The sequence below is a fragment of the Littorina saxatilis genome, linkage group LG2 (assembly GCF_037325665.1).
Source record: "Littorina saxatilis isolate snail1 linkage group LG2, US_GU_Lsax_2.0, whole genome shotgun sequence".
Classification (NCBI taxonomy): Eukaryota; Metazoa; Mollusca; class Gastropoda; order Littorinimorpha; family Littorinidae; genus Littorina; species Littorina saxatilis.
Window position 1 is genome coordinate 71,792,996 of NC_090246.1, and position 18,591 is coordinate 71,811,586.

Consider the following 18,591-nt stretch of genomic DNA (forward strand, 5'->3'; position numbering starts at 1 on the left):
GTGTGTTTTTAAAGTGTAGCTTTAGAGGGAGAATTTAGAATATAGTTTTAGAGTGAAGAATTGAGAGCGTTGTTTTTGGAGTTGTTTAGTCCTGTTGTAATACATTGAAAGTTTTGTATTTGAAAGTAAACCCCCGTTATCCCACACATTCCCCTTTTCATCTTATGGAATAAAAGAACCTGAATATAACTTGTGTCAGTTGCTTTGAGTGTTTGTGCTCGGTGAGAAAGGGTAAAGTAAAGTTGGCACTCGGTTACATTAGCATAAAACAAGTCGCGTAAGGCGAAATTACTACATTTAGTCAAGCTGTGGAACTCTCAGAATGAAACTGAACGTAGTCCGCCGCTAGTGCAAAAGGCAGTGAAAGTGACGAGCCTGTTTGGCGCGGTAGCGATTGCGCTGTACGTGCTTCATAGCACGCTTTACTGTACCTCTCTTCGTTTTAACTTTCTGAGCGTGTTTTTAATCCAAACATATCATATCTATATGTTTTTGGAATCAGGAACCGACAAGGAATAAGATGAAATAGTTTTTAAAACGATTTCGGAAATTTAATTTTGATCATAATTTTTAATTTTTTTAATTTTCAGAGCTTGTTTTTAATCCAAATATAACATATGTATATGTTTTTGGAATCAGAAAATGACGAAGAATAAGATGAAATTGTTTTTGGATCGTTTAATAAAAAAATAATTTTAATTACAAGTTTCCGATTTTTAATGACCAAACTCACTCATTAGATTTTAAGCCACCAAGCTGAAATGCAATACCAAACCCCGGGCTTCGTCGAAGATTGCTTTGCCAAAATTTCAATCAATTTGATTGAAAAATGAGGGTGTGACAGTGCCGCCTCAACTTTTACAAAAAGCCGGATATGACGTCATCAAAGGTATTTATCGAAAAAATGAAAAAAAACGTCCGGGGATATCATACCCAGGAACTCTCATGTCAAATTTCATAAAGATCGGCCCAGTAGTTTAGTCTGAATCGCTCTACACACACACACAGACAGACAGACACACACACACACACACACACACATACACCACGACCCTCGTCTCGATTCCCCCCTCTATGTTAAAACATTTAGTCAAAACTTGACTAAATGTAACAAAAAGCGGTCCATATTAGGAGCCCTTCCACTACTATGACACACTAGGCCTATATCTATTTATAGCACACCACACCAGAGACTAGATGATGTACGTATGTCCGAGTCTGACCACGGCACAGGCGGAAGGTATCTATAGTCTTTCTATGATAGTAGTGGTCCAGTGAACGATACCTTCCGCCTGTGGTCTGACCACACGTAGGCCTACACCGTGACACACACACACACACACACACACACACACACGGGACAAACCGACAGACCACTTATCGCATTTCAATAATGAAATACGTTTAGGCGGATTTTGTTACATTATCGGAAACTGAGTCTTTTCCGCCATCAACATCGTATCGGAGTACATAAAACAAAACAAATCGGGACAGTTTTACCAAGGTCGATCACTCCCGCTTGGTCAACAAACGGTCTAACTTTTGGCTGCAGGGTTCATCAGTAAAAAGTTTTTCAGCTGTGTTTGTTTTGGAACTTATAACGACAGAAACCATCCAGTGCATTTGAACCGGACAAATGAACCTGATGGACAGGACCTGGACATGAAGGCAGTAGGGACGAGATGGCCGGCCGCTGAAAGTGAAACTGGGGAAACCGTTGTCCTTGAACTTGGGCCCGCAGCGGACTGGCAATTTCCAGTTGCAGAACACGATCATGGAGAAGGTAGGACACACACAAGTGTTAATACTAGCGTTCTGTGTTTATGAGTAACGTTAAATACTGACAGTAAATTTGTTCCTTGGCTCACAAGAAAATAACCCGTGTAGTACATTGCACGATGCAGTTTGTCTCCTGCACGGAGTTGCTTCCCTTATACTGTTTACAAAATGGGCTTGTCTGGACTGCCAGTTACTGATCAAATTCCAGCTGATTTACTTCAAAGTTAATTTAGATTTCACTACCCTTCAGCCGGCACTGAAATGTTTAGTGTGTGTGTGTGTGTGTGTGTGTGTGTGTGTGTGTCTCTCTCTCATCACTTAGAGCAGCATTCAATGAGGGCCAAACTGTAAATATAGGTGGGTCACTCTCCTGAAAACTGGTCAGATGTGTGACTTGAGTGCCCAAAAATAAAGTTAGTCAAAATTGAAATATTTTGGTGTGTTTGGTTTGTTTAACATCTCAACTTTCCAACACAAGGTTTTGAAAAGCAAGATAAACTTTTGGAAATGTTGTAATTTAAGATAATGTGTTGAAGGTTGCCTCATCTCGCGTGTAACACAGGACACCATTAGAGGCACATTTTTACTCTTATCATAAAAAATACAAGTGATTATCATGCAATTTCCAATGAGATACAATAGAAATTGCTTCATGGAAGTACCAGAAGTTTCAAAATATACCATACACTTACATAATGGGGGGATTACTATGAGGACGCCAGATCAACAATTTCCTCATTTACAGAAAACCTTTCCAGCAAGTGATCAGATATTGCTATCTGCAAAATTGTATGATTTAAAGAATCTCCATGAATACTTAAAACAGGAATATGGACATACTTTGAAAAATCTTGGTAATACATGCAGATATTCATCAAATGACACAGAACGTCTCGTAGCACACCACAAACCACAAGACACCGCAAACAAACACAGACACCAATATCAGTTAACCATGGGTTTATTTCAGTCAAAACGAAACAACTTTTTATTGAAATGTGTGTCTACGTCTGTCAAGAGTTGGGACAGGCAGCACCTCAACTACTTCCTCAAACTTCACAAAAAATATCTCCTCCACAGCAGGCCACACAAACGATGATCCTTGTTTCCTAAGTAAACGGACAACCACCCCATTCCCATCCAGTGTGTCAATCTGTGGACAAACAAATGAACCTTTCTTAAAATAGAAAAATTAAAAATAGTAACTGAAAAGGTTTACATCATGAATTAAAAATACAAGGAGCAAGTGACACCAATAAACTTGGAAATGTCTACCTCAGAAAAGCAGACAACTGAAGCTCTCCATTCATACCAACTGGGGGTAATTTGGTACTTGAAATACATGTATAAATGTAATTGATTCCATATGTAACCTGCACTTACCATGCCATGGAAAGACTTTGCTAGGAATGTCTGCACAAATCAGTATGGATACAGAAAATTTAAAAAAATGACTGCTTGCAAGCAAAGTCATTCCAGTATAATAAGATTAAGATTAATGAAAAACATGTTAAAACAATTATTTACAGTAGAAACGTACCGGTCTCTCTGATCTGCTCCTGGATCAGCATTGACTGGACTGGCAGAAAGGATAGGAGCATTAGCAGCATCCTGGCATCTGAAAAAAAAGTATGCAACAGTTGGAGTCAGATATTTTAATTGCTACCACAGCTTTACATCGCACATTGAGGTACATAACAGTGCATGTTACAACCGTCAAGATCCCAAGATACACACATTGGAAACCAGAGTGGTTCTGTCCTGAACACATCCTCGTAACACAAAGAAACAACAAGTCGCGTAAGGCGAAAATACTACATTTAGTCAAGCCACCAAACATCGTTTTTGTCATCATTTTGGTTGTGCAACAAAATGCACAATAAGTTATAACCCACAGGGAGACGAATTTTTAGAATCCAACTCCGGGCCACAAAGCATCGTCACAGTAGCTCGAGATAACACGTCAACCTTGTATGTGACGTCAAACGTAGCTTGTTGACGCTTTTCTTCCAGTCTGAAAATGTACAGAGCTGCGATCATACGTGTGAATTCAGTAAGTGTTAAGCACATGTCTATTCTTTTCAAGTGTTTATGACTTTTCGTTGTGGATTTTGCGATTACAGAGGTAAGTTGCAAATTGACCATGAGTCGCCGCGGTAAATATCAACATTGATTGGGTCTTTGAGTTTGAGAGTGAATGCTTACAATACACCAGTTAACAGTTCCGCGGCCATTTTAGATCTCGCACATGCGCACTTCTTTTATCGCGAGCAGATTCGACCCATTTCCTTTTCCGGGTGATGCGCATATCGTTTTTCGGCATGTTTATGTCATTTTCCTTTTCCGGTTGATTTCACCGCATGCGCAGATCGTGTTATTCGCCCACGTTTCTACGCAAGGGACACTACTCCGGCGCACTACTCCGCCCGTTGAAAGGGGGAAACATTTTTTTCAGAACAAGTAGTCTTTATGAATAATCAATTAACAAGAAGGACGTTGTAAATTCATTCAATGCAGATAAACTAAGAATTTATATGTTTGACGAACTTGTTGTGTTCTTATTCACATGACAAAATATGTGAAGATCGAGAGATGTTATTAAAAAACCGTGTTCCAGGCAACTCGCAAACAGATAACCGCTGTGTATTTCACCACAACCCAACGCAAAGGAAACATGACACACTACTATTTGGCATACCTTTTTGCATTCATTGAACTTTCCCCAATAAATTCGGCTCACATCAGTCTGTTAGGAAACGCTACCGTTGCTGAGCTTTGGTTTAGTTTTGTGTGTTGCATGTAGTTGACTTATTTGTACTTTGTGGGAAAGTACCGATATTATATTTTGTAAACACAATATTTATGCTTGGACGAGAATGCAGGTGAACTTTCTAGTCCTGTCAAAACAAGTTGTTTACCATGCTGTTTTAGTCGTGAGTTCGTGGCGTTCGTTCGGATTAAGTGCGTCGGCGCTTTTGATGTACGTCACAGAGAATGTCGCTAGTTTAGTCCATGCACGGCTCGTATAATGTAGTTGTATCATGTTCGGTCTGGAATATTCTCGAGATTGAGTATTTACTATATATGCCAGCGCGATTTATATGTTAAAAAAGCTTCTATTTGAGTTCTGCTACGATGTGCAGTTGTATGTATGGAATGCTAAATAAATCCTCGAACTCAATTTGACGAGTTGTTTTCTGCTGCTGCGAAGACGGGCGACGTAGAATAAAAGAACACAACTATACGACGTTTGAGAACTTGTGGCAATCTCAAGTGTCGTGTAACACAGTCGTACTAATTTAAGTTTGTCAAAACACGACACACAGGCGATAACAAATGCCCACCTGAACTTGTGGTTCGCAACCACACACTAACGACCGTCGAGGCACGTAATGAATTTTGCAATCTTCCGACCACCATTTTTTAAGTCGGTTACTCCCATTACTGCAACCAATAACACAGCATGTTGACGCCATCGCTAATTTGGATGTAACCTGAGGTTTTTGTTATAACGTAGAGGAAAACACACCGTCCCGTTCATTGCTTCCATCACGTTGAGCAGACGATGCAGCGGTTGCTCGTCGAAATTTCTCGTCCAACCAGAATCGCTTTGGGTATCACGTGAGTTTTCCTTCTTTGTACCATGTAAGTGCCGAAACTGTTAACTGGTGTATCGTTGTCCTCGGAAACACAAATCCAAAGCCGCGATGGTTCCACACATCAAACAATCAGCCTGATTGGCTTTTACTTTGACAATCCACGTTTCACCTGAAAGCTCAAACCCATTCACCACCTCGATTTATTGCATGGGAAACATGAGATTTATTTCCCAGGTGGTGAAAATGATGACAATTAGGTTTGCCATGGCTAGGTTGTGTGTGTGTGTGTGTGTGTGTGGGGGGTGTGTCTGAGGGGGGTTAAAAGGGAGGGAGTGTTCTAATTTGGTGTGGGGTGGAGGTTGGGTCACTGTATTTAGACATGACGAAGGGGAGTCGTATAAAGCATTTGCTTTTCTTGTTAAGAGCAGATTTTCCCACATTTTTAGAGGTCTTAACAGGGAGGTTCCACTGTATTCTCAATTCTTCTTAAAGTACTATGAGAGTACTAAACCTTTTTTTTTCCTCTCTTCTGGTAAAGTGCATTGGCTGGGGCCACAAAAGTTGTCATGAATACTAAAACAAAATATTTCTCCAGGATCAACATCTTACCCAAGCCTGCGAAAGCGGAAAAGGACGCAGGCCTTTGTGGTGTCTCACCTGCCTAGCCACATAGCCGAGCGCTCAAGTACGCAATCCTCTTCAGACACCCTCCCAAACATCGCCCAGAAACAAATATCCCGTGCCAGAGCGCAAACATTTGCTGATGCTTTATGCAGCCCTTCATCCCAAGTTCCTCCAAGTTCCTCCAACACCTTGCCACTCCCTCTGAAGGCCACAAGAAATACTGCCTTGGTCAGAGAGCCCTTGTTTGGGCTGTTGGATCCAGATCTCAGTATACCTGAAGATGAGGTGGACAAAGCGGCGACCCAGTCAGACAGCAGCCATGCTCACCTGCTTAAAGAGCATGTGCGTAAACCCTCCTCCAAACGCGCCTCCCTAGCTGAGGCCCAGGAGCATCACAGAAAAGTGTCCCTTCATGAAAAGTTGAAGTCTGTGCCTGTTCCCATAGCAGAGAGGAAGGCCCTGTGGTAAGTAAAATCAAAACAATAGATAGATTCATGTATCTGAAATGCATACAGCATATTTAACTATCTATCTAATTATCTGTCTATCTTTCGATTTATCTATCAATCTATCTATCTTTATCACCATTTTATTGCACCGTATGCATATTTGATCAATCAGGACTGATTCTAGGTGACCCGCTGAATGTTATAGCTGTCAGGATAGGACCTTTTTGTTTGCCGCACTAAGAAATAAACAAGAGTAACAAAAGATTTAAATGAAAAATATCATTATCAGCATGGATTATTCTAAGGAATAACATAATGTTTTCAAATAATACACGAAGAAATAATACACTTTACTGTATCATCAAAAAATACCAAAAAGCCAGTTTGTTGTTGGCGCTGCAATTCAAAGAACGACAAGGCACCACCCATTCTCTGAGTGTGCCATGTTTCTCGGCTCTCTTAGTATTATTATTATTATAAGTTTGCATAAAAAAGTTTGCATTATTAGTTACACATAGCCCAACCATTTCGCTACCTTATTCTTTCAATATCACACAAGCGCGCTGCCCACACGACTTACTACAACGTTTTTCCCGAAGCAAGTGACAAAAGTAGGGCTGTATGAACGGACACATCCTGCGGATGAACGGAAACATCCGGTGGATGAACGGAATCAGTTGACACACCGTGGTCTCAAAAAGGATGCTGTATCACATTCGTCTGCTGGCTCATGGCGGTATGCGTTTTCTCAACATGATGTGTTATCATTTGCTAACTGTCAGCATATTAGAAATAATTCATAATCTGTCTATCTATCTATGTATCTGTATTTATATCTATCGAAAACGTTTTGAAAAATGATTATGTCCTGAGGCCTGTTGAAATCCTGCAATGAGGTTTATGAGGGGAAGCTGAGTGGTTAACATGTCTCATTGTTGTTCCCAGGCCTCGGTCTTCGGTCGTTTACACATTCTTTCTTGATCTGACTCCAGGTCGGTCTGTCTTGATCTTGATCTTGATCTTGTTGATATATTACGCCAACAGGTCCCAAACTTGGGAATATTCGTTGGCGGACAAATTGGGGAGAGCACTTGGTGTTTTAATCAGTGGTTGAAATGTCTGATATTGTTGAAAGTGTTGACACGTACGATGTCTTCTGAAACAACACAGTTTTGCAGCCAGGATACTTTGACCGATATATATGTTTTGAAGCCATGTCTAACCGATTCACTGTCCTCTGGGAACAGCACTGTAACCCCTATTCCCTTTCTGTTGTCACTTCATCTAACTAGACCAACTTGAATGCACCCAGTGACCCTGCATTGTTATACAGAATACTGTTGCTACCATAAACCACATTTATTCCCCCCTCTGCTTCTTTGCCTCTGTAAACTTGTAGAGCTAGTTATTTTTCGATAATGACCCAGCAACCAAACAAATAACGACCCAGCAACAGCCTGAATCCTCGATAGTGCAATGGGTTGAGAAGTTGTTCTGTTTCGGTACTACTTTTTGCGACTGAAAAGTTCCGAACGCTCTAATGTACGAAGTATGTACATCTCTGGAGCAAACAATACAAACATGCCGCATTTAAATTAACAACTACAGGCCTGAACACATGAATCTCCATATAGAATCCATGAGTTCGGTTGTTTTCTGAATCTAGATCTGCCGTGCTCAAACGTTCATCACAAGCAATTTCACAAGGCAAGTAACTCATACTTTGTCTAGCGACAAGAGTAGTTCCCCTTCTTTTCACTCAGTTTCTTCGACAATAGACTGCCATCCGACGGTCAGTTTTCAACAATATTTCATTTAATAAACAGATCACACGCAACCAAATGCACACATCTCATCAATTTAAACAACATAAAGCGGTTTCATACACTATTTTTCCCAGAAAACTGAACTTCATACAGTTTTTAACGTTGGAACACGGGTGCAAAAGTTCGTCTGCTAGTCCCATTTGACGAAAGAACATTATCCTAAGCGATACCAAAACATATATATATACAGAACACACAATGTCTGCCTTTGCCGCCACAGCAGAATAACAGCATATCTGTGTACTTGATTTTAGTCCAAAATAGGAAAACTGACAAGAAGTGTTAACAGAATGGAATGATTTGCACGGAATTATACAACCGCGCATTAATCGATCGCCTGCGCAGGTTGACTGGTTGAGTGAATAGTATTCGATCAAACCTTCGCAAAAAAACTCCTCTTTTCTTTGAATAACTGAAGAAAGGAGGAATAAAGAGGTTACACACCTCGTCTCAGTGATTATAAAAAAATAATGGTCTCAGTTCGCGGTCATGAAAAAGCTCGCTAAAGCTCGCATTTTTCATGATCCGCTAACCTCGACCATTATTTTTAATAATCACTGAGACTCGGCATGTAACCTCTACATACAGACATTGTACACATACACAAAAAGAAAATAAGAGAGAGAGAGAAAGAGAGAGAGAGAGAGAGAGAGAGAGAGAGAGAGAGAGAGAGAGAGAGAGAGAGAGAGAGAGAGAGAGAGAGAGAGAGTTTGCTACCTCATTCAAAAATAGACTTGATGGTTAGTTAAATCATCATGTTATGGTTCTCTCTTTACACTGTGCTGCTGTAGCAGTTTTAACTTCAATGTGTGAAAGCAGGCTTGTGATGTTACAATTGAAGCTCGGATGTGATGTGACCACGTTCTTATTGAACTCGCACGGCCCCTGCAATCACGCTTCGACATGCTTGATTGTGCTTTTGCACTCCCGTCAACTCTCCCTTAATTCAACCTGCCCCTCCTCCCCCCCCCCCCCCCCCCCACCCCCCATTTATTTCTTACGTGTAATCCCTCTCTTTCACACACACACACACACACACACAGAGACCAGTCGTAAGGCAGTGCCATTTTAGGAAATTACATTTTCGAGTTCTCTCTCTCTCTCGCTCTACGTTTCTTGTTTTCGAAATTGTTTCCCTTTCTACCAACCTTCCCATCGCAATGAACTATCATGTTTGGCGATTTAACTTTCGGACCTCTCTCTCTCTCTCTCTCTCTCTCTCTCTCTCTCTCTCTCTCTGTCTCTCTCTGTCTCTCTCTGTCTCTCTCTCTCTCTCTCTCTCTCTCTCTCTCACACACACACACACACCGTACTGGCCACAGTATTGCGTTTTGCATCACCGGTTATCCGATGCCGTGTTTTGCTTGACTGGTTTCATATTGATACTGTAAAGTCAGTGCCAGTCCTACCGCACTGCCCTAATTGCTGCACGAAATTGCTTCGCTGGTTCCTTATTGGCCGGTGTGTGCCCATATATCATACCGTACCGGCCAAATTACTATCAAGTTGGTCCATTTGTTTCTTGCTGTCCAGTGTGTGCCAATATTATACTATGCCGGTGTGACGCCGTCATCTTGGCCCTGCCGTCATATTACCCCCTCAATTTATACTCGAGACTAAAATATTGTTTCCTGGTAAAATTAATTAAGTGAAATTATTTAAGGACGAAAAGAATGTCAGTTTCTTGCATGTCAAGAAAATTGGTGATGATATTTAATATATTTCACCCCAAAAATCGATTTCTGCGAAAACGTGGACGAGTGGTTACGTCCCTTCGATGAGAAGGGAAACAATTTAGGATGAATCAAATTTCTAAGTTAAATACAAAAAAAATTGGTTGGTAAAATTTGGCCCAATGAATGTAAGGTATCCAAGGTCGCTCATCAGTACTATCGAAGGGTGTTTTTTTGTTTGTTCACTGTGGAGTTTATACAAGATCAACGAGACCGAGAATCAGTGGTAATATGACGGCGGGGCCCAAGATGACGGCGTCACGCCGGCCCAATAATTGTGGGGCTTCACTGTTTTTTTTATTGTCCAGCGTGTGCTCATATTGTACCACGCAAACCATTTCGCTGCCTATGAGTATGACAGTTGCAATTTTTTTTTTTTTTACTTTTGAAAAGTTTGTTTTGACCAACGCGACCCTAACGAGCACATGTTCAGCAAACCGACCCCCGCTTGCGGACACACCGCAGGGACCAACAAACGAACAACGGTCAAGAGAAAGGAGAGGTCGACTTTTGTAACATAGCCGCAAGTCTGTTCTTTCACACAGATAGTGTTTCGTCCCTACACGCAAGAGAGGGAGGCGGAAAAATAAAGGAGAAATACACAAAAAGAAGTAGAGAAAGACTGAGGGGGCCGGCAAGGGAATAAAGGAGGGGGGCCCAGACAAGAAGCAAGGAGGAAAAAAAGAAAAGGAAGAAGAAAGAAAGAAAAGGAGAAGAACAAATAAAATAAAAAGAAGACCACTGCTGCCAAGAGGCATGTGAGAAAAGCGGGACAGGCGGCCAAGCGGTGTAAGCTGCTGGTCAACAATGGAGGGCCTGGGCCAGTTTAAACTCGGGGTCAAACATTGCAAGACATGCTGACCATTCTGCGGCAAGGGGCAAAAAAAAAGCCAGACGGGCATGTCTTTCTAGTTAGGGTTTGTGGGTTAAAGAAATGAGGAGCGCCACAGGACCGAGAGTGATCGAATTGCTCTCCACTTTGCCATAGATGCCGGCTGCAGTGTGCGTATGGACAGTACACAGACACACACACACACACACACACACACACACACACACACACATAGTTTGAGCAGCTTTTTATGGTATGTATGATGGCAAGAATTGGTGCTTGGAAATCACTAGTTCATGTGTGGTTGTAAACATTACTACTGTTTGAAAACCACTGCTGTTTCATGCGTGATGCCTTATGGTAAGAACTAGTGATAGGAAGCCTATTCACATTGTATGATGGACAAAATTAGTATTTGTAAATCACTGCTGTTTCATGTTAAGAAATCATGTGCGCGACCGGCGATCGTTGTTTCTGCGCTACGTTTGAAAATGGCAAAAATAAAATAATTTAAATATCATATCTTCTAACCTTGCCTGAAACTGTGATTTTCACCTGATATCAATCGAGAGTTGATTTGTTTCTTTATCCATCACAACCATATATGGATAACCCATCACAACCGAGTTTCGATCTCAACTGTCATTGGTCATTGTCTTTGATTTCAGAGTACAATTGAATAATTTATAGAGGTCATCTGCATATTCAGAGTTTACAGATGGACTACTTTTTTCAACATACGACTGAAATATTTTATGGTGTCAAAGTCAATATCACGCATAGGTACAGGCCTACGTGTCAATATTGAGAAAATAAAGAATACTTCATACGATACGCACATTCTGCATGGATTTAAAGAGCGGAGTCGAGATATTTCGCTGGCTGAAGCGACTGCATGGTCAAAGGCATGTTCAACGAGTATCGCGAGTGGGATCAAGGGACGATACTCCCTAATTTTTACACAGACAGCCATCTACACAGAACCGTGAGAGAGAGAGAGAGAGAGAGAGAGAGAGAGAGAGGGAGACTGACTGACTGACTATTAGGGTTTAACGTCCTCTTAGACCAACTGGTCTATATTGGGACAGATTTTGGTAATACGCTGACGATATGGTGTGATACTTTGATTCGAACAAGCCCGCTGTGGCTGTCTTCTTCGACACACCAGCATTGGGTTTGTCTCGTCAAAGTATCGAAATACGATCATGATAATCAGAGACGAGAGATGATGAATGCGTGTCTTCGTGTTTTCCAAGCCCTGAGACTTTCGCTGTGAACGTGGGATCTTTTTCGTGCGCAGGCTCGGTAATACCTGAAAATGGACCCTCGGGAAAATATGCAAGATAATCAAAACTCGGAGTGTGTAACCTATGTAATAGTCCGTGCGCAGTGTGGACCTCTACCATGTTGCAATTTGCAATTTTGCTGTCTCGTAGCGTTAACCTTCGCACTGCATTCTTTCCGCAGGCATACTGTTATCCGGGAGTTAGGAATCTAAGGAATGATACCAGTGCCATTTTTGTTATGTACAATTATTATTCCTACTACTGTTACTTTTTTGTGTGGAAAGCTTGCACTTTCTATCCCTTTCCTGGAAAGATACGATGGCATTGTTCTGTTCATGTCAACGGGGTCGAGTCAAGATTGTCAGTCACGTGTTGAAGGAGTGGCACTCCCGAATATTTTACGATGTGCCCCCTTTTTCGGTGCAGCGGTCACTGTTCCACTGTCTTTATCATAACATTATAATCAACTGTCTTTCGAACACTTACCCGCTGTAAAGTGTGCACGCAGTGTGTTCGGATTTGTGTGTGTGTGCAGTTTTCTTAGTGCTATTTCTTTTACCAGTGGAAAAAAATATCCTTGATTAATGTGTCAGATTGACATTGAGGACGAAAGGGCTACACCCTTAATAATAATAATAATAATAATGGAAACTTATAGAGCGCTTACCTAAAAGCTCCAAGCGCTTTACAATGACATTATTATACACATGTACAAAACCAAAAACACGTGTACAAAACCTTAAAGGTATCAGCCTTCTCGCGAAGGCGATCATACTATGTATACCACCACAGACCTGTCGAGGCTCTTTCTTGGAACATAGGTATGAATAGTCTATTTTATGCATGGAATACTGAAGAGCGTTCTTCCACTTGGACACAAAATAGTACACCTCACTAGTCTTGCTGCTTTCGTTGTAGAGTAAACATTTCTGCTTCATTGATTTCGAAAGTGACACCCGATGACCTATGGCTATGTCAATTTGCAAAATCAATTCAGCAAACAATTGCCACTGTACACAGAAAGCTGTCAAGTTGTTGATAATTGGCATGCGTTTTGGTTGAAGGACGCTTTTATTTCATTTGAAAGTCTGAACAAATCTGTGTTAGTTTAACTGATCGTTTACACGAGAAGGAGTGTGTCTTTAAAATGTGACTTGATGATAGCGCATTGTCTGGTTAGACTCGAAGGCTTTATGTTATAACTTATTGCGACGGAGCGTGATGGAAATATTAGTGCATGCATGCTCTTACACCTTGAGGCAAATCCTGTTGTGTTTATAACTCCGAAGCGTTGTGAACTTCACTTCTTAAAATGATGATTAACGACGTGACGTCAGTTTTATACTCGCTGATATCTATTTTGAACACGAACACAGTGTCAGTGATTACGAAACACAGGACATGCATAGAGTTGTTACCTGTGCATTAAATTCAGTTACCTTATTTTTCACTGGCAGATAAAACCGTCCAAAGCGCACTAGTCAGATTAATTGAAAGGGGTAAAGAAGTACGTCGGTAACCAAAATCACTCGGTTAGAAGAACAATAAGTGAATAACACTACAAAGTGGAAACAGGGACACCTGCTACCTCTGTATAAAAGACACAAATAATGAAAAGTTACCTGTTTTGTCAGAGGTAAAGAGAACTTCCAAACCGCCACTGAGTCATACTAATTGGAAGGGGTTAAGGAGACGGTAACAACAAACCAAACACACCCATTCTGTAGAAAACTACAAAGAAAGGGATCCCTTTCATCGTTGTACAAACCACACAATGAATTAAAAGTTGACAAAGAATCGTCTGAAATGTAATAGCTGCTCTGAGTGCTGTCTGCCTGATGACATAACGTCAAGGTGTGCCAACACGGATGTCCGTCACTGCAAACTGTCTCGGAGTTGAAACCAAACAGCCCTGTCATAGCTCGTCACGCAGCTTGTGTCATTTTCTGTGATTATTTTATGAGGGGGAAACTATGCTGGTCTTTGCCCTCCCGGCGTTTCAAGTTTCTCGCGATGAATCGCGGCCAGTGAGATATTTCTATTATTTGTGATCCACTCCGGCCGCTAGCCGTGTCCTCGGATGGTTTTGAGGACAGGATAGCCACAGAAATCGGAGGCTCAGTCTGGACAAACAACGAAGGTATCAAAGGCATAAAGAAGGCCAGAAATATAAAAGATTTTACCCCCGGACCAGTTTAGCCTCGGAGCCACACAAACCTTTTTAAAATCCTGGAAGGTATCGCCGGGTCCCGACCTCTGTTCGCTGTGTCTTCGTCAGCGTGTGAATTAACTGCGCCTGAAAAGAAAGGCAAAAAGAAAGATAAGAAAAAGCAGGCTGTGTCGACTTACATTGCAAGGTAGAGAGCGACAGCCACAGTTCGGCTTAACTAAACTGTGTCTGCTTTTGAAGTGCCTTCACCACCACCACCACCACACAGCTGGGATCGGCCAAACTGCTCTCTATCTCTCTCTTTCTCTCTCTCTCTCTCTCTCTCTCTCTCTCTCTCTCTCTCTCTCTCTCTCTCTCTCTCAGTCTGTCAACGCTTCAGAGCACTTGAACGCACGCGACTTGACAACAGCTCGAGAGAGAGAGTGTACATGAAGCAGGAACAGTGGAGCGTACCTATCGGGTACCTCAACAGGTCACCACCACCAAAGAGCACGCCCCTTTGATTGTTGTGAAAGACGAAGGAACGTTGCATTGTGTTTGACTCGCTCAGGTATGTCACTAGTCACAAGGCCTCGCTCCTTCCTCGCGGGCACACAGGGTTAGCTTCCAGTCAGTCAGTGCCAGTGGGACAGTGTACCACTCAGGTGTTTTTTCTATCCTGTTATCTCAGAGTATTCTTTTTTCCCCCACCTGTTATCTTTGACCACTTAATCAAGTTAATGCCACGGTGGAGACAGCATGCCACGTTAGTGCAGTAAACTAACAACAAGCAATAATCTGTTGCGGTGCCGCAACCGCGCGCTCTGTGTTGCTACTGTGGTGTTGTGTTTGTGATTTGGCCCGCCACTGGCCCACACGTGGTTAGTGTTTGGTTTGCTGGCGTTGTATACTGCTGTGATCGAGCGTCGAGGAAGGCCGAGAACAGGAAAACTGGAAGCCTACACACACCATATTGTGTGAGTTGAGTAACTGGGTATTGTTCAGTGTGGGCTAAGCCCTGTTTCAACACGGGAAGTGCCAGTCATGGCTTACCCAAGAGGTCACGATCACTTTCCGCCGCAGACGACTGGAGGAGACGAAGATTGGGACGAGGTACCTCCGGATTATGACGCGGAAACCCTGCCCCACCCACGGCACCAAAACAACGACAGAGAGGTTGGACACGATAATGGAGTACCTCCTGGTCACTACCACCCTGATAACGTCAACGGGTACCCTCGATATCACCGTAGCTCGTCGGGTGAGTTTGACAATCAGGTGTTTGATTTCCCCAGCGCCGTGGATCAAAACGGAGCCTCTCCCATCATGGATGACCGCCGGCGGGGCTACGACCCCGATTCTTACGCCACAGAAATCCCGCCAGGTTTTGACCACTTAGATGCTGTAGAGAACGGACGTAACCACCACCAGACTACTGATCTTGCAGGGAGATACAACCCAGGCTTTTCTCAGGATGAGACCCTGGACCGGAACCCGACTCTGCGACGACGCTACACGCGTTCTCGGCAAAGTTCTCGAAGGAGGAACCACGATGGTGACGAAGACCACGATTCTTTGGAGAACCTCAGCCCAGAAGACATGCAGCGGACGAAGGATCTTCTGGCCACCATCCGCATCCGTCGCCGTGTCCGCAAGAGTCTGAAGCGCTCTGCTAGTCACGGGGATGGAGGGGGGGACGCCGGGGATGGGGAGGACTATGAGGAACTGACCGGACTGCCCAGTTCCCAGGCTGTGCCGAAGGTCAAGCCTCTGTCCCAGCGACTGCTGGAGATGCATGATACCGCTGACGTGGCCCAGTCGCTCAGGTAGTCTTTGTTTTTGTGGATTGAGTAGTGTTTGTGTGTGTGTGTGTGTGTGTGTGTGTTTGCGTGTGTGTGTGTGTGTGAGTGTGTGTGTGTGTGTGTGGTGGGGGTAGGGGTTGTGTGTGTCTGGTTGTCGGGGATGGGGGTGGAGGGTAGTTTGGCGCAGAGGTGTGTGTTTGTGATCGTGTGTTCATGTGTGTCGAGCTTTCTTTGCATGAAAGTTTCGATCAAATATACAGTAAGTAAGAAGATGTACTTATGTACTTATACCATCTACCGCAACGTTATTCTTTAGCTAAACTTTTAAGTGTCTGTCAAACCATTATTGAGGCAAAACAATTTTTATAGGTTCAAGCCGAGCAAAATCACGGCAAAATATGTCGGGACATCATATGCGAATTTCGTATTTTGTGATCTTCTAATATTAAGGATTATTCAAATTTAGTTAGCCGTCCTCCCCCCCCCCCCCCCCCCCCCGGCTGTTTCTGCGATCGCAAGGAAGATTGCTGTGGAAGTTGGCATTGATATTACCCAATATTGACGGACTGTGTGATGATATCTTCTGCTATGGTCTGTTGAGACAGTCCGGTCGAGATTTTGATATCACTGTCGAAACAGACCAATAGCAGAAGATATCGTCTTACAGTCAGTCAATGTTAGATATTGCTAATTCTCTGGACATTTTGTATTTACTGAAAAGAAATTACAAAAGTATTTGTCTCAGTTTTGGCTGTTCCATATCCCTCCCTCTGATTATTATTTCTTTTTGTTCACTCTTTTCTTGTACTTTTCAGTATTTCAAAATGTCTTTTCTTTCAAAAAGTCTTTTGTCACTTGCTCAACTAAATTCTGGGATAATTACATTTTCATATATATATATATTTGTTTGTTTTTAAATGTAGGTGTTTTTGTTTTTGAAGTGGGGAAGCAATAAAGAGGTCGTCGATATCAAAACTGATATCGACGGAAATGTCGTCGATATCACTTTTGCACTGAGCTCAGTTTTGCCCAATTGACCAATGGAAATCCACGTTTACAACATATGAAATAGCAATATATATATATATATTGTCAATGATGCCATGTTTGTAATATTCTATTGCAAAGACCAGTGTTAGACTGGTACTGCTTGTTTTGACGTAGACGCACGCAAGCGCACAAATAAACGCACACCACACACGCGCGCGCGAAATAGTGTTGCGTCCCATACGATATCTCGGTTGAACTCGTTGTTAGAGGTGATATTAGTGTGTGTACAGAAACGCACACAATTCATACCGAAATGAAGAGATATATTGATTCATGTCATATCCTTGTATTGATCGAGGTCCCAGTGGATTTTCACGACACAGATGATACTTATTTGATGAAGGTTAATAGCCGATGCTTAGCCAGATAAAATAGTCGGTCCCTGTAAAGGTTTGGCTGTTTGGGGAAGTTGGCTTTTGACAAATTGTCATTGAGTTCGCAGAAAGAGAGAGAGAGAGAGAGAGAGAGAGAGAGAGAGAGAGAGAGAGAGAGAGAGAGAGAGAGAGAGAGAGAGAGAGAGAGAGAGAGAGAGAGAGAGAGAGAGAGAGAGAGAGAGAGAGAGAGAGAGAGAGAGAGAGAGAGAGAGAGAGAGAGAGAGAGAGATAGAGAGAGAGAGTGTGTATGTTGACAGTGTTAACGGCTCTCGTCTTTATTTACACGACCAGTTTTATGCACCATACATGTGTGCCTATCAGTACGAGGCAAACGTCTCCGGTGGAAATCGGATACTATCTCGAACGTGTCTTGGATGTCATAATAAACCATACAAAATCATGTGTCCTTCAAAGACGATCGGCCAGAAGAAGAAGAATACACCATCACAAGGATATAACTGTAAGGATATAATTGTATTTTATAAAATTGTATATGCTAGTTCAAGTGCGAAGTTGCAGCTGATGTTTTCGACAGAACAGCTGAGCGTTCAAGTTCTGATTGCAGACTGGAAATTGCGGCGTTTTGTCAATGCCAGGTCGTCATAATGCACCATGACAAAAATAACGTGTCACCTTAATTACTCAAAAATACATATTCCAGTTCAAGTATAATATGCGGCATGTGATATCACAACAACTGAGTGTTCGAGTTTTGATGGCAGACCGAACGTTGCGGCATTTTTTCAGTGACGGGGTATCATCAGAAAAACATTGAAATTTTATTTTATTTGTCAACTCAAGATCTCAAGAACACATAGTTCAGTTTGAGTATGATGAATATTCTGCGCCGTGGTATCAGTACTGTTGAGTACTCGAGTTCGAAATATTGTGGCATGTTTGTGTGTGTGTGTGTGCCAATAGGACGTCATAATACACCATGACCAAAATCATAAAGGACTCAAGTATACATAGTTCAGTTCAAGTGCAATGTTGCGGCAGATGGTATCAGAACCGTTGAGTTTCGAGTTCTGATGGTATCTAGCCTGCCAACTGAATGTGTCTCCGCGGGTACATGACATAAGCTCGAA

General features: G+C 42.3%; 2 protein-coding genes across 4 annotated transcripts in view; one reads left to right on the plus strand and one right to left on the minus strand.

The window, feature by feature from the left end:
• Nucleotides 1-14,582, minus strand: part of LOC138959660 (ependymin-related protein 2-like) — a 73,063-nt gene extending 58,481 nt beyond the window's left edge. The window contains exons 1-4 of one of the 3 annotated variants that reach the window (XR_011453770.1): nucleotides 14,346-14,582; nucleotides 6,330-6,461; nucleotides 3,307-3,397; nucleotides 2,725-2,932 (exon numbers count right to left, since the gene is read on the minus strand). The gene's annotated coding sequence lies outside the window, so the exon portion shown is untranslated. Of the gene's footprint in view, nucleotides 1-2,724; nucleotides 2,933-3,306; nucleotides 3,398-6,329; nucleotides 6,462-14,345 lie in introns of those variants that run through there. The other 2 variants (XR_011453769.1, XM_070331238.1) reach the window with 2 other exon arrangements.
• A 372-nt stretch (nucleotides 14,583-14,954) lies between these two features.
• The window catches only part of LOC138959659 (transmembrane channel-like protein 7), a gene marked incomplete in the record, with an annotated part of 71,013 nt that continues 67,376 nt past the window's right edge, over nucleotides 14,955-18,591 (plus strand). The window contains 1 exon segment of the mRNA XM_070331236.1: nucleotides 14,955-16,103. Within this exon segment, the coding sequence (XP_070187337.1) occupies nucleotides 15,322-16,103 (782 nt within the window).